Source organism: Nannospalax galili, unplaced genomic scaffold (assembly GCF_000622305.1).
Source record: "Nannospalax galili isolate Female #2095 unplaced genomic scaffold, S.galili_v1.0 scaffold380, whole genome shotgun sequence".
NCBI lineage: Eukaryota > Metazoa > Chordata > Mammalia > Rodentia > Spalacidae > Nannospalax > Nannospalax galili.
The window spans coordinates 140201-155120 of NW_008348568.1; the positions used below are offsets into that span (position 1 = coordinate 140201).

At 42.2% G+C, this 14920-nt stretch overlaps 1 protein-coding gene across 1 annotated transcript in view; it reads left to right on the forward strand.

Moving 5' to 3' along the window:
- Nucleotides 1-14920, forward strand: part of Fer1l6 (fer-1 like family member 6) — a 152796-nt gene that overhangs the window by 45665 nt on the left and 92211 nt on the right. The window contains exons 11-15 of the mRNA XM_017801201.2: nucleotides 196-548; nucleotides 3622-3730; nucleotides 6813-6993; nucleotides 11071-11191; nucleotides 13298-13398. Coding sequence (XP_017656690.1) covers nucleotides 196-548; nucleotides 3622-3730; nucleotides 6813-6993; nucleotides 11071-11191; nucleotides 13298-13398 — 865 coding nt within the window. The remainder of the gene's footprint in view (nucleotides 1-195; nucleotides 549-3621; nucleotides 3731-6812; nucleotides 6994-11070; nucleotides 11192-13297; nucleotides 13399-14920) is intronic.

Sequence of the window (14920 nt, forward strand, 5' to 3'; positions counted from 1 at the left end):
CTTCCATGCTTCATCAGCTTTATTATTTGTCCTTGCAACACAAGGTATATCCCCCATGACAAGATATCTTGTAAATATTTTCTTTTGTCTGTATATTCTATATTTTTTATGAACGTATGCATGCAACTTTCATAAAGCAAACACGTGACTGACTTGAAAGCATAGTCAGGCACCTAACACTGGGGATTTTCCTAGGCTTTCTTCCCACCTTCGGACCTGCCTGGATTAACCTGTATGGCTCCCCCAGGAACCACAGTCTGATGGATGACTACCAGGAGATGAATGAGGGCTTTGGGGAAGGTGTGTCCTTCAGGGGCCGAATCTTGGTGGAAATTGCTGTGGAAATCCTCTCGGGTGGGACCCAAGAATCTAAATTTTCCAAGGCTCTGAAGGAACTCAAGTTGTCTTCCAAGGACAAAGACTCCAAATCATCCAAAGGCTCAAGTAAAGACAAGTCTGACAAAGCTGATGATGGAAAACCCCAGCAGGCTTCTGACAAAACCAACTCCACAGAGGTGGAGGTGGAATCCTTTGATGTGCCCCCAGAGGTAGGTCCGAGCTCTGTTCCTCTGCATCTGATGGGAGGGGAGCCCAGGGTGGAGAGAGACAGCACGGCCACAGGCTCCAGAAGACCTTCGGCCATTCAGGTCTCATTTTCTTGCAAAATTGTGTTGACCTAGTGCTGAATTCAGGGGCAGATCTCTGTCCATTCCTGTAGGCAGTGTGACCATCTGCTCATGATAAATTCCTTCAGAGTCCCACAAGCATGGATTCCATGGGAACTGGAGGAAGGAGGCATAAAAGTGGTCAGAGGCGTTGGTGGGGGTGGGTGGTGGGATGGCTGACAAGATTCTATCTTAGGTTTGTTAAGCTACTTTTTGCCTGGAGTATGCTCCGTATGTGGGGCCATGCGGCAAGAGGGAAGAAGAGCAGGAAAAGTAGGGGAAAATGAGGATGCAGAATTCTGAGAAATTAGTGCCCTGCTACACTACTGTGAGGAAATCATAACGCCCATGTAATGGTCCTCCCTATTCAGCTTGCCTTGAATCTTCAGCTAAGCCTCTCTGGAAACACCCTCACAGACATGCCCAGAGGTGTATCTTAGTGTCAAGTTGATAGTCAACACTAACTACCCTATCTTCCTTATTTTTGTTTCCTATAAAACACTTGACTTTAGTCACTTGGTGAGGATGTAATGAATCAATATATGCAAAGTGCTCAGAACAGAGCCTACCACATAATAAACTCTCACAAATTCCAGTTTTGTTTAGTGACTTTGGGCAGCTCTCTGAACGTCCTCATTTCTAGTTGGGTATATTAAAATGCCTCCCTTCTTGTGTAGTTGTAAATCTCACACAAGATAATATAGGCAGCTTTTTTCTTACTACCACAGTGGGCACAATGAGAGCTCAGTGCACATTATTAATCATCATTTTTCCAGTTCAATATGTGCTTCCAAGTCAGACGTGGTAGCACTTACCTTTAATCCCAATGCTCAGAAGGCAGAGGCAGGTGGATTTGTGTGATACCGAGGCCATTCTGCTCTACATAACGAATTCCAGGTCAACTGGGATTCAGGGAAACACTGCCTCAAGAAATAAAAACAAATAATATAAAAATTATGTGCTTCCAGAAGGGAGAACCCTTTGGGTTGGAGTTTGAAGGAGGCAAAGGATTAGGAGAGCAATTCAAACTTTGAAATATTTACTGTGTTTATATGCCTGCTTTTTGCTGGGTGCTTCAAGGAATATTATTTCTGTCCTCTCCTCACTATGGACCCTACTGTGAAAATTTTGTCTCAGATAAGGAAAGTGACAGTCAGAGAATGAATGTAACTTTCCTAAAGTCCAGTAGCTGGTGGATCAGTTTGTCTGGCTGTGACATCTGCCATCTGTCCTTGAGGCTGTATGATCTGCCTTCCCCCCCGTCTCTTTGTGATTTTTTCATCCTCCTCCCAGAGAGTAAACTCAGCCTGAAGACTGTGAGATAAGAGGCTGGTTAATACTCAATGACTAAGCTCTAGCACTGAGCTTCCACCCTACCCCATGCTCCTGATCAATAGAAACATTTCCTGGGTTTGCCAATACCTCTCACCTAGTGATCTGAAACCCTTTGGTTCTCAGAGGGGCATGGTTTAGGACTCTTGTTCAATCAGAGCTCTAGATCCACGGAGCTACTGCGGCTGTTTCCTTAAATCTACCTTTCTGCTTTTCCCATGGAGTTTAATAAATCTACCTTCAAAACCAGGAAGCCTCAACTGTCTGTCTTCACCTCGCTCAAGCTCTTGTCTAAGCAATGTGATGCTAAGTCACATTGTGCACTAGAGACATCTGCTTCCTAAGTCACCTACCTGTTCCACAGTAAGAAGAGCTGCTTGTGGGGTTGCAGAGATGGCTCAGTGGTTAAGAGCACTGGCTGTCCTTGCAGAAGACCCGGGTTCAAATTCCAGCACTCACATGGCAGCTAATAACTGTAACTCCAGTTCCAGGGGATTCAACGGCCTCTTCTGTCCTCTGTGGGACATTGCACAACATGGGTGCAGTTAACATATATGCAAGCAATACACACATACACAGAAAATAAAAATAATAAAAAAATTTTTTTAAAGAAGAGCTGCTTGCAAAGAGCTGGGTCTGACCTTGCAGTGCTCCTGTTTTATGACCTGCCATAATGCAGTCTTCTAGACTATCTGTGGGCTCCTTGACCAAGCAGCCTTGATGGAGACCAGGTCTCAAGTCTTACCTGACTTTAACTTGCTCTGTGAACTTAGGAAGCCCTTAATCTTTCTGAACTTTAGTTTGTTGAGGTAAAAAGTGGAGGCTGGAGTAGTAAATGTTGATGCCCTTTCAAATGTAAAAGCATTTGTGATTCACAGATGAGTGGATCCCTTACCTCAGCACCCACAGTGTGTACAGAGCTCTGGACACACAGGATTGATTGATGCTTGTGCCTGTGCCTACCCCTTCACCCTTTTTATCTGAGTTTATTCATTGTTTCAGGAAGTAAACTTTGCGGGTCAACACCAAGGCAACAAGTTAGCACATGTTAAGCTCAAAGAACATTGGGTCTGTGGTCAGAATGCTTGGGAAAGTTACTCAACAAACTCAAGCTTCAGTTTCTTCAGTTTCTATATCTGTAGACTGGAAACGCTTTAGAGTTTGTGCTTTTAAAGTTGTTATAAAGAACAAATAATATAATGTATCTGAACATCCTATAGAAGCCATGTAATTATGCTCATGTATAAGGGTTTAGTACTGTAACTCTCAGTATCTAGCCTTTGCTTTTTTATGTCTACAAGCCTGGTCAGAGGGTCATTCCAAGCAACATCTTAGGAAAATACATACCAAAGTCATTTTTTACATGAGAAGCTATTTTTTATATGTTAAGCTAGCAGTTTGAAGGGTGATCCTATCCATTTTAGACAAGTGGACAAGTGGCTACACAGTTTGGATTTGTAGTTTGTTGGTCATGCTTGCTGCCTGTCTGATTGTGGGAAGGCATTTCCATCTGTAACAGAGATTCAGAGACCTCTGAATTATACAAGACAAGCTGAGCACCACTAATTTAGCTTCCCAGTGAGAAAAAAGCCAGTTTTGTCTAGCAATTTTTTTCTTTTTGTAGATTATACCAGAGAAATATGAGGAATTTTTACTCTTTGGAGCCTTTTTTGAAGCTACCATGATTGACCGGAAGATTGGAGATAAACCCATCAGCTTTGAAGTTTCTATTGGTGAGTGCAGACAGGCACAGTTCTTGGGACATACTTCTTGAATAAATTAATTTTAATACTTTATGTGAAGATGGCTGCAGTCTGGCAACGATATGCCTTTTAGAAAGGAATGAATAGAATGAATAGTTCTGTGTCTACCCAATGTCAATACATATGAAGTAGATTTGTTTTCATACTTTGTAAAAATAGTAAGTAGCATAGGTTGAGATTTAGAGATATGGGTTATTAATCCTGGTACCATTTAGTTAATTTCTCTTGGTCTTGGTTTCTTCGTCCATAAAATAGTGATGATAACTGCTCACAGGGTTGTGCAGTTTGATGAGTAAATACATATAAAGCACCATGCCTCCAACAGATACTATTGTTGCAATTCCTGGCCATTGTTCTTGTCTATTGTGCAGTTCTAATAAAAGCACTTTTCCAATAGAGAAGATCTGATTCATATTTGGAAAGTTCTGTGGCAACACAGCAGAAGGGAGTAGATGATGACACTCAGTCCTGAGCTTATAGCTGGAAGCTCAACATAGAACCCCATGTCTGTATGTACATAGGGTACAAATGCTTGTTGGCAACACTTGTCTTTACAGGGAAGGCAGAGGGACCATGACGTTAGCTCAGATAAGAAAGGCCATTGTGGGAACTATGAGAGATTTAAAAGTTGGCTTTAGGCAACTAAGGGCCGTAAGAGGAAGGAGGCTCATAACATGGAACTCCAAGGGGAGAAGGGATATAGATAGATGGAAAACTGTGATGATATGAGGCCTTCCAAGGAAGAACTTTCCAACAGTTCTTAGTAGTCTGGGTTCCATAGAGAGCCTGGATTCTGGAGGGAGGCATGAGCTCTGCATATAGACCTCTGCCTGCCTGCCCTACACCCTCTGGTCTCTTATGGTGACTCTATCCCTCTCAGGCTCATCCTCCATGATATCTGCCTTTGGCTCCTGGAGCTGTGAAATCCATTCTTCGGCATCCTTGCCTCTTTCACTGTCCTCTCTGTCCATCTCGGACCTCCAGCGTCCACCCATTACCCACTCTCTTCCAAGTTTCCTCAATTATCTTCCATGCTGTTCTATTAAAAACCCCAAACCCTTGATCTGGCCACCAGTGCTTCTCTGCTCTCATGCTCTGGATTTGTGACTGGTTTTCTACAAATTCAATGGTTTTAATCATAATGCATGTCCAGAGAAGTTGGCTAATAATCCCAGCCCATACCTAGTGAGGGTCAGAAAGAAGACTCCAACAAGCCCTGACAGCTATAAGTCTTCTCTCCCTAACATACTGTTATGCTGCCCAAGATGAGAATAATGGAGACCTAAAGGAGAGAAAGAATTAGAATGAGACTGGGGAGAAAGTCTCTCCTGGACACAGTAAGGCACTGAGGTCAATGATATACCAAATATGTACCAAGACCCTGTGTGCCATGACCGGAAGTGAGCAATGAAAATACAGAAATTAAAGATACCATTTTAATCCTTAAGGTGGTTATAGGCACTTAAGTCAGTTATTTGAAAACAAGATAGTGGAGGAAAAACACATCTGTGATCTTAGGGACTTGTTTAGGTCAGGATCTCAGGAAATCAGCCTGGGGAGATTCTTGTACAAGTGAGGCTTTAGTGACATACTGTCAGAGAAAGGAGGTGAAGGAAGGTACCTAGGAAAAAGTTCCTAGGGCCAGGAGCCCAGCCACCATGTGACCCTACAGACTTGGCACAAGGGAGTGTTTTTTTGCATCCACAATGAGTGGGTTGGGTACAGCTTCCAATGGAGGCTGTCTCCAACAGTTGAACACATCCATCCAGGGAAGGCATCCATTATGAAATGCTGACATCTACCTCAGGATCTGGGGTTGAATACCCTTTCCTGGGAGACCTGGCTGAGTTGCCAAAAGCATCTACTGTAGGAACACAGAGCCCTGGCACTGAGTCAACCTGTAGAGAGAAGTAGGAGGCTATGGAAGGAGGCAAACAGTGAGGGAGGCAGGGAGGCTTCCCAAGTTAGGGGTCTATGATCACCAGCTTGTGGATTACAGACCTTTCTTGATTGAAATGATATCTAAAAGTTCTATAACATAGCTCTGAAGCTTTTTCCCAAAGTGGTAAATGTTCACCTTAGTCTTTTTAAGAATTTGAAATATGATTAGAAGATGAAAGGTTGGTGACACTATTATGCTTTTAAGTAATATCTATTCACTTAGAAATATATTCATAGAACAAAACTGCCATGTTTGATTTCCTTCCCTCCCCTCCTCTGCTCCCTCTCTCCTCCAATACCCACTTTCTTTTATGTTTTGAAACATGATGTTGTCTTTGGGTACTCAGACAAGTCTTTTCTTAAAGGATGAGCAGTTTTAAGAAAGTTCGTGATATTTCATTGAAGGAAAAAGGCTGATTTTAAAAATTGCATCTATGTCAGATGTGGTGATTCATGACTTTAATCCCAGCACTGGTTAGGCAGAGGCAGGCAGATCTCTGTAAGATCAAGGCCAGCCTGTTCTACATAGCAAGTTTCAGTTCAGCTGGGTCTACAGGGACACACAGTCTCAAAAAGACCTTCTCCCCAAACAAACCATCTATAGTGATACTTTATACACATTTCCATGGTAAGTTTTGGTAGGATATACACACAAAAAAATATATTAAAAAATGGTAAGCCTGATGACCCGTTTGATCCCTAAGACTCACATGATGGAAGGAGGGAATTGACTTTCACGTGCTGTCCTCTGACCTTCATACATGCACGCACGTGTATACACATGCACACAAACAAATAAATCATAAAATTAAAATAAATTAATTAAAATGGTTACAAATGGTTTTAGATCTTCAGTGACTCCTCTTTTCTCTTTAACTGTCTTTTCAAATTTATGACTTGTGTAGGTTTCACAAAGAAATGAGGCGGATGGAGACGATGGCTTATTGCCCTTGTCAGCCTTATTTCTTTGCTCTTACCATCTGTTCTTTCCTCCTTTACCCCGAGTTCTTATTTCTTTGCTACGAGAAGACATGAACTCAGATCCCCTATGCTAAGCTGACTGGTTCCACTTGCTGACAGACAGCCCCTCTACCCCTTGCTATTGCTGAAGGTAACTTTGGGAACCTGATTGATGGAGGGTCCCATCATGGGAGTAAGAAGTCTGCCGAACTGACTGAAGAAGACGCCCTTCCTTTGCTGCATGAAGGAGAAGGGGATGTGGCCCATGACATTGCCATTTCCATGGCTTCCACCACATGTCCAGAGAAGCCCCTGGTGACAGAAGGGAACAGGTAAGAGACACGGCAGGTGAGAACAGCCAAGTTTCTGATGGTGAGATTTTGGTCAATTCCTGGGACGATTTCATTCAACTCTCCTGTGAAATCAGAAAATAAATTTTATTTCAGTTGGGGAAGTAAGTTGCAAACAGGGAAGCATGCTTAGGGTCACTCTACTAACTCCTTAGCAGCATGTCAGCCCTCCAATAACACACCCAGATTGTCATTTAAAAGACAGCTAAGACAGTGTCATATGTGAAGCCGCTTTGCTCTTAACTTTGAAGCATAACAAGATAGGAAGGAGAGGTTTTAAAATTTCAGCCCAAACCCAATTGACAGTTATCATACGCATCAGGGTTCTGTACCACTGTATAAAGCTGACTTGGTGGGATTGCTGACTACGTAATTTTTGAAGTTATTTTTACCACAGTAATTTGCAAACTAAAGAATGATTATCAGGTAGGGGCTGGAGAGATGAATGACTCAGTGGTTAAGAGCATTGGTTACTCTTGCAGAAGACCTAGGTTCAGTTCCCAGAACCCACATGGTGGCTAGCAACTGTCTGTAAACCCAGTTCCAGGGGATCCAACTCCCTCTTCTGTCCTCTGTGGGTATTTCATAACATGGGTGCACTTAAATATATGCAGGCAAACATTCATATCTATGTATATAAATTTTAAAAAGAATGATTGTCAGGCACCAGAAAGGACCATCTCAGAAAACAGCTGAGGCACCTACATACATCCTGACAACTCTTCAATTCATGCAAAATTTCAACCTGCAGTAGAAATAAAATTACAGAATTGTCTTTAAGAAAGTAATATCACTCTCTAAACACCCTTTTCATCCAGCCATGCATTGCCCCTGCTCTTTGCTGTTCCTGGGTCTTTGAACACACATCCCTGCCTGCTGGGAAACAAGCCCATTCCTCCGCATTGAGCTCTCCTGTCTTCCCCTTTCCCCAGTCCCATGTCTGGTTGGGATTTCTCTACTCATCTTCATCAAGCACTAATCATGCTGGACTAAGGTGGCTTAGTTTTCTAAGTCTTGCATTTTGAAGGCAGGGACCAACCATGTCATAGTCTTTTAATCTGCTTATCTCTGTGACTGTCACACAGCACTTGGTTTTGAATGAGTTAAGGAGTTACTGTGAACATAGGAGCAAAGAGAAGGAGTGGGTGACTGACTGCCTGGGGAGGTAAAGAGTTGGGGGAAGTCATAGAAAAGTGATATATTAAAGGATAAGAAAGGATTTCAGAGACAGAGAACACTGTTTGGACAAAGCAGGGTAAAAGAAAAATAATCTCAGCTGTTTACCTTCTCACTTTTCAATATTCTCTACATTTTCTAAGCCCTGTCCCTCTCCCATGGATCCCCTCCTTTAAGGGGTCTCTTTTTAGCTCCCTACTTTACATACACCGGAAAGACCCCTGAACCTCCCCAAGCTTCAACTCCAGTTTCAAACTTGAAGTGAAGAATTCCTATAACTGGGATCAGCAGCTTGGGAAGACTTTCTAAGACCACTCAAAGGACTCCGTATCCACAAACATTCTCCATCTGGATGGATTAGTCCAATGTTGACTCTTGATGGGATTTCAGGGGCAGTAAAGTGCAGTCTCAAGATATCCTTGGATGGATCCCATATTAGTGTTGGCCTGCCGGCACTAATATAAATTGTGCTGGAATTTAAAAAAATGGTGCATTGAGGCTTTCTTTTTTATTTTTCAGTCTCTGATTAATACTGTATCCATATAGTTGCAAAATAAGAAGGCAGTAGGTGCACTGGATGATGTTACATTTATGATAGTCATGTATGCACATATGGACACACAGGGATGTGCATACACAGACACAAAAACACACATTATCTCTCTTGCCTCTATTAAAATTCCACCATGTATGTATTCTGGGCCTTCTAGTTTTACAAACTGTATATTTGCCTATAATTTCTGTGCTGAGTCAGACAGAGGTGAGGAATGAGATTGGAGTAGATGACAATCCAATGGCAGCTCATCATTAAATTCCCAGGATTCCAGACCTGTTCTTGCCCATAGTTACAAACTGGAGTATGTTGGGGCTGCCCTTCAGACCAGCCAGGCATCCTCTCACTGGCTATTTTCCAGGGAGCCTCAACTGCCTGGTCATCATAGACCAGGAGAACCCTGAAAACCAGAGACAAGGGCCAGGAGCACCATTAGCTCAAGATAATTCAAAGAAACCTTGAGACCAAGTACAGTGTTGGGTGGGAACTTACTTAGATACAGGATTCTCAGTAATCATTTTAGAGATAAAATAAAGAACAGTTTGGTTTCTGACCTTTTGTCTTTGTTGTTTTTCTCCTGCTGTAATAATTGCTTCAGTTCCTGCCAAGAACCTATTTGGCTTACTTTTCTGAATGGATACTTGCTGGTTTATTTTCTGCCAAGCAGGCCAGGGGGCCCTTTTGCTAATCCTGATATCTATTTCAGAAGAAATTTGGATGGGGTTGCTGAAAAAGAACAGCCATCCAATCTTTTAGGCTGAAGGTCTCTGTAACTTTTGACTGAAATGGAAAAAACTTGTTTCTCTTAATTACTCTTCCTCCCCCTCTCCCTCCTCTTCCTCCTTCTCCCCCTCCTCCCTCCTTCTTCTTCCTCCCCCTTCTTCCTCCTCTTCCTCCCTTTCTTCGTTCTCCTCCTCCCCCTCTTCTTCCTGTTCCTCCTTCCCCCCTCCTCCTCTTCTTCCTCTTCCCCCTCCTCCTCCTTCCTTCTTCTTCTTCCTCCCCCTTTTCCTCCCCCTTCTTCCTCCTCTTCCTCCCTTTCTTCTTTCTCCTCCTCCCCCTCTTCTTCCTGTTCCTCCTCCTCCTCCTCCTCCTCCTCTTCCTCCTCCTCCTCCTCGGCTCTTCCTCCTCCTCCTCTCCTCCTTTCTCCCCCATCTGCCTCTGTCACTGTCTCTGTCTCTCCTCATACCACTATAAATTTATTTCTCTAAACCTTGTTCACATTATCGGAGTAACCACCACACCCATCCCAGGCATTTTGCTTCTGTCTTCCTTCTGCACTTTTCTTCAGACAGTCTCATGTGTTTCTGAGAAAATTATAAGGGGGAGGGAAACCTGATCATTAAAATAGCTGTCATTCATTGGTCAGGGAACTCCAACTTTTGGTTATTCCTCTTCCACCTCACCTGCCTCCACACCCACCTAACTCCTTCCTCTTTGGGAACCAAATCTACATATTATTTCTGTCTTTTTTGTCTTTCACTTTATTCTGGTAATGATATTTTCTGTCAGCATTTAAATATATTCACTTGCCCCCCTCAGTCATTCCTTGGAGTTCCATATTTTCACTTTTTAGCTACTCAGCCATACCTCTTATCCCTCCTAGCCAAGCAAGGCACCGGCATTATTAGCACCGATGCCTGGTATCAATAAGTCTTGGACAGATGCATGAATAGATGGATGGAAGAATGATGTCAAGCCACAGAATGCTGATGGTTAGATTGGTAATATGCTTTACCATATTAGTAATATGATTTATTATGGTACATTTCTCTAGTAATTTTGTTCACATCTGTTATCTCAATGGATTGATATAATGTGTCTAGAATATATACATTTTTAAAAAGTTAAGTTATGCTGCTCTTTTCCCTCTATCAATTTAAAACTCCTTTGAAGAAGCTTTCTTTGAGACTTGCTTGGCATAGAATACAAACTGGTGAATATTTCTGAGTTTCGTCCTGTGTCTGATGATAACTTCTTCTGTTTGTTTGGTTGGTTGAATTTTTGAGACAGGGTTTCATATAGCCCAGGATGACCTTAAACCTTATTAAATTTCTGAGAGTGACTTTGAACCTCTGATCCTCCTGTGTCCAACTCCTCAGTACTGGGATTACAGATGTGTACCACTGTGCCTGGCATGATGGTAGCTCTTAATACCTCTCATGGTAGTCACATAACTCTTCATCACTCGTCGCTTACAGGTTTCCAATCACCCAGTCAAGGGTGACATTAGTGGTTTTGCACCTGCCCCTTCCCCAACCCTATAGAACATGCAAAACATGAACAAATTACTGAAATTGCCCGAAAAACCCTGACCTAATATGCCTTCACAGGAATTACAACTATTTGCCCTTTGAGACCAAGAAGCCCTGTGTCTCCTTCCTCAGTTCCTGGGGAGACCAGACCTTCAGGCTGTACTGGTCCAACATGTTGGAGAAAATGGCTGACCTCCTGGTAAGTAGCTTCATAGGAAGATTAGGAAACTGGGGTAAAGAAATTTTTTTCATTCAGTAGAGGGTCTTGACCTCAGTTTAAACCCCACTGGATTGAAGACACTATATTTCATGGCTTCTACCCCGTGGATCCAGAGGAATGAGAATACATTTTGCAAAATTCATGGACTTCAAATCAAGCTACTCAGATTTAAGATCCCTTCCCTGCTTTTTGCTGCTACAGGGCCTAGAGAGAGGCTGATTCCTTCATCTCCAACATGTAGGAGGTTGAAGGTGTTCTTGAAAAATTGTTATGTCCTCCTGGTTTCAACTAGTCCTTTTCTCCTACGCTCACATTTTCTTCCCACTCCATGGGGCTCAAGGGAGGGGCATCCTCTGCTCTCTGTCCACAGGCCTCACCAGATGACTCTTGTCTTAACCTTCCCATTCCACTAGAAACTACACTAGAGAAAGAACAAATTTCTCCTTCTCTTTGCTCTATAATCACACTTGTGTAAAACAAAGTATCCTCCCAAGCTCTGGGATTCTAGACATTTTGGAATTAGACTCTGGAAGCATTCTGAAAAGCCTGGATGAGGTGCAAACAATGTGAAGGCTACAGTAAGTTGGCCTTGCTTCTTCTTCAAAGGTAATAGATACAGTTTATCACTAAGAGTAGTGACAGACAAACAAGAATATTCCCTAGAGGCCATAGTAGCCCTCAATACCAGAGTATAATTCCCTTCTCAGTGTCAGTATCCCTTTAGTCATGGCTAATGTGGTTGAGGTTCTACCCCAAGATGGTAGTGAGGGTGCTTCCTATTGATTTCCTATTTTATAATGAGGAAACTGACTGTAGTGGTATTAGTCAACTAAAAAGCAACAGAGCCTGGATTTGAAACCAGGAAGCCTGAGCCAGATCCCAGATCCTTAGCTATCCCATAGTGCTGCCCGTTCAGACAGTGACGGTAGAAAGAGAGGAGCACAGGACCTCAGGAACCAGGCTTTGGCATGTGGTAGGAAATGCAGCTTTTGTAAATTCTAGCAAAGCAGTGTCAGCATGAACATTTCCCTTTGGACCACATCTTCCTCTGGGCTGCTGAGTAGGATCCTAGAATTTAGGCCCCAAAGGAAAGTTGACACTATTAAGTATATAAGCATAGTAATTTCTCCATACAATCTTCCCTGTTTCCCAACCAAAAAACCAATATACTCAGAAAAATAAATAGCCCTTTAATGCCAGTAGGATTATATTACTATGTAACAATTGACTTAAATAATGGTTTTTATGTATTTTTATAATTATATCTACTTTTTTAAAAATTACAGCAATGGAGACAGCATATACAAGTGCCACATAAACTCAAGCCTGACAAAATCCCAGCATAGATGTGGGAAGTGGGTAGAAAACCAAACCCTACTTGAGGAACTATTGGAAACTGATGGATGCTGGGAGGGGAGAGTCAGTCCCTTTTGAATGAGACTCTTGGCAGGTTAGCCAGGCTCCAGTGGACGGACCCACACTGAAGGACATTTGGAAACACAAATCTGACTCTATAGGCCTTAATATGTATATAATAGAGTACATGAAATTGGGTGGGGAATATTAAGGGTAGATACAGGTAAGGGAGGGTACCTAAATACAATCAAAACATATTGCAAGAAATTCATGAAAACTCAATAAAAAAAGGAAAGAAGAGAATAGATTCAAGTTAACCAAAGTTAACTTTTTCAGAGCAACAAGTACCATAACTAGAAGGAAATATAAAGGATGAAAAATTGATTTTGTCCCAATTGATATTATTGAATTGAACTGAAAACTATTGAATGACAAAATTTATGAACTATTATGATATTGGGTTTCCCACAGGGTGGGTTATACACAATTGGTTAGGTGGGATTGAATCTAGGACACAGTGCATCTAACATCTAGATAGTTCTACCTAAAGAATGAAGGCTCAAACTTACAATGCAGCAGGATTTCCATGTCTAGCACAAGAAAGTGAGGGAACTCTTCCTTCATCTCTAAAACCATAGCAACAAAAATAGGCAAATAATATTTCTGGGATGCTACAATCAATATCTTTACTCCAAGCCTTATAGCTCTATCTTTGTGGTTTGTTTGCAGGAAGAAGGCATAGAAGAAATCAGAGAGTTGGTCAAGATATCAGAGGAAGCACCAGAAGAGAAGATGAAGGCGGTGCTGTGTGACTTCATCGGTCAAAGCAGGTGGGTGACGTCTGCAGAACTGAGCTTAGATGAAATCAGCTTTTAATGACCTCGAGAAATCAACCAGTTTCACAAGCATTCAGGCACTTTACAGTCTTGTATTCATCTCTTTTTATTCAGTAGTTTAACTGCTACTTGTGGGGTAACTGTGGCCTCCTGGAATTTAAATAACTAAAATATAAACTAAGGGGGGGCGGAGATCAAAACAAGCATAGCTACTGCTTAGATTCTTTATGAAATAAGAAAACCGCTTACAGTGTCGGCACCCAGTTGTGTTTGGTAAGTATTCAATAACTATGTGACAATTAGACAGGTAAAGCTATATCAAATGTTACTTAATTGGATTTTTATATAGCACATTAAGAAGACCTAATTAAAGATTCATATTCTAGGTGGCAGATGGTATAATGGAAGATTTAAAAGTAAGATATGGTGACTATTGTTAAGTAACAAATTACCATAAACTCAGTGGCTTGTCACAATTTTACTTTCTCATAGTCTGCCTGTACTGGGAATGCAGGGGCGGCTCAGCTGGGTCCTTGGGCTCAGGACTCCAGTGGGTGACTTGGGCTCATGTCATCATTTAGGCCCAACTAGGAAGGATATACTTCCAAGGTGGAAGTGGCTGTCTACAGCATTTAGTTCTTTGTGGGCTGTTTGATTGAAGACTTCAGTTCTTTGCCAGCTTTTGGATGGAGGCCACCTGCAATCCCTTGCCACTTGGGCCTCTCCAAGCTCTTCTCACAACATGGCAGCTTGTTTCATCAGGGTGAGCGTGCAAGAAGAGTTAGAACACGTCAGCAAGACAGAAACTGCCCTTCTTGACTGAGCAGCTGGCCAACCGAGGCCGCCTCTACAGCAAGGACATGCCATGTAGAGGTGATGGAGCTGCCTACAGCCAACAAGCGGGCTGCATCTGAAAGACACAGAATGTTTGCATGTGTCATATCGGTCATCCCAGTTTTGATGGAGAAACATATTATTCCCCTCATTCCCTGTGAGGCAGGAGATCCTGAGATCCTAACATGTCTACTGGGCCACTCCATCCTGAAGAAAGGGATAGAATTCTCTGTGCCTCTAGAAAAGGCAGGAATGAAGTAACAAAATTCCCACCTTAAAATAAAATCCTCATAGTCCTTGTAAAAATGAACAGAAAATGTAGCTTTACCAGAGTTCCCAAAGAGAATTTCTAGTAAGGTTCCCAGTTGCTACCAGGCAGAGCCCTGATGTGGGGTCTCTCAATGGGCAGTGTGGCATTTAGACTCCTCTTTGTTAGTTCTTTTATAAATGATATTTTTCATCGCAGAAGGACTAAATGTTTGTTGTACGATATGTGTATCTACATTCCATCATTCCATTATGGATATATACATTAGAATATATATATATACGTATATAAAAATTCTATATACATTTTTTCTGCAATCCTACTTTCCAGAGAGAAGAGATTAATTTGACTTCCTGGACTTCTTTCTGTGCCTTTGCAGACACATTATCTCACATGCACATTCCTAAAATACTT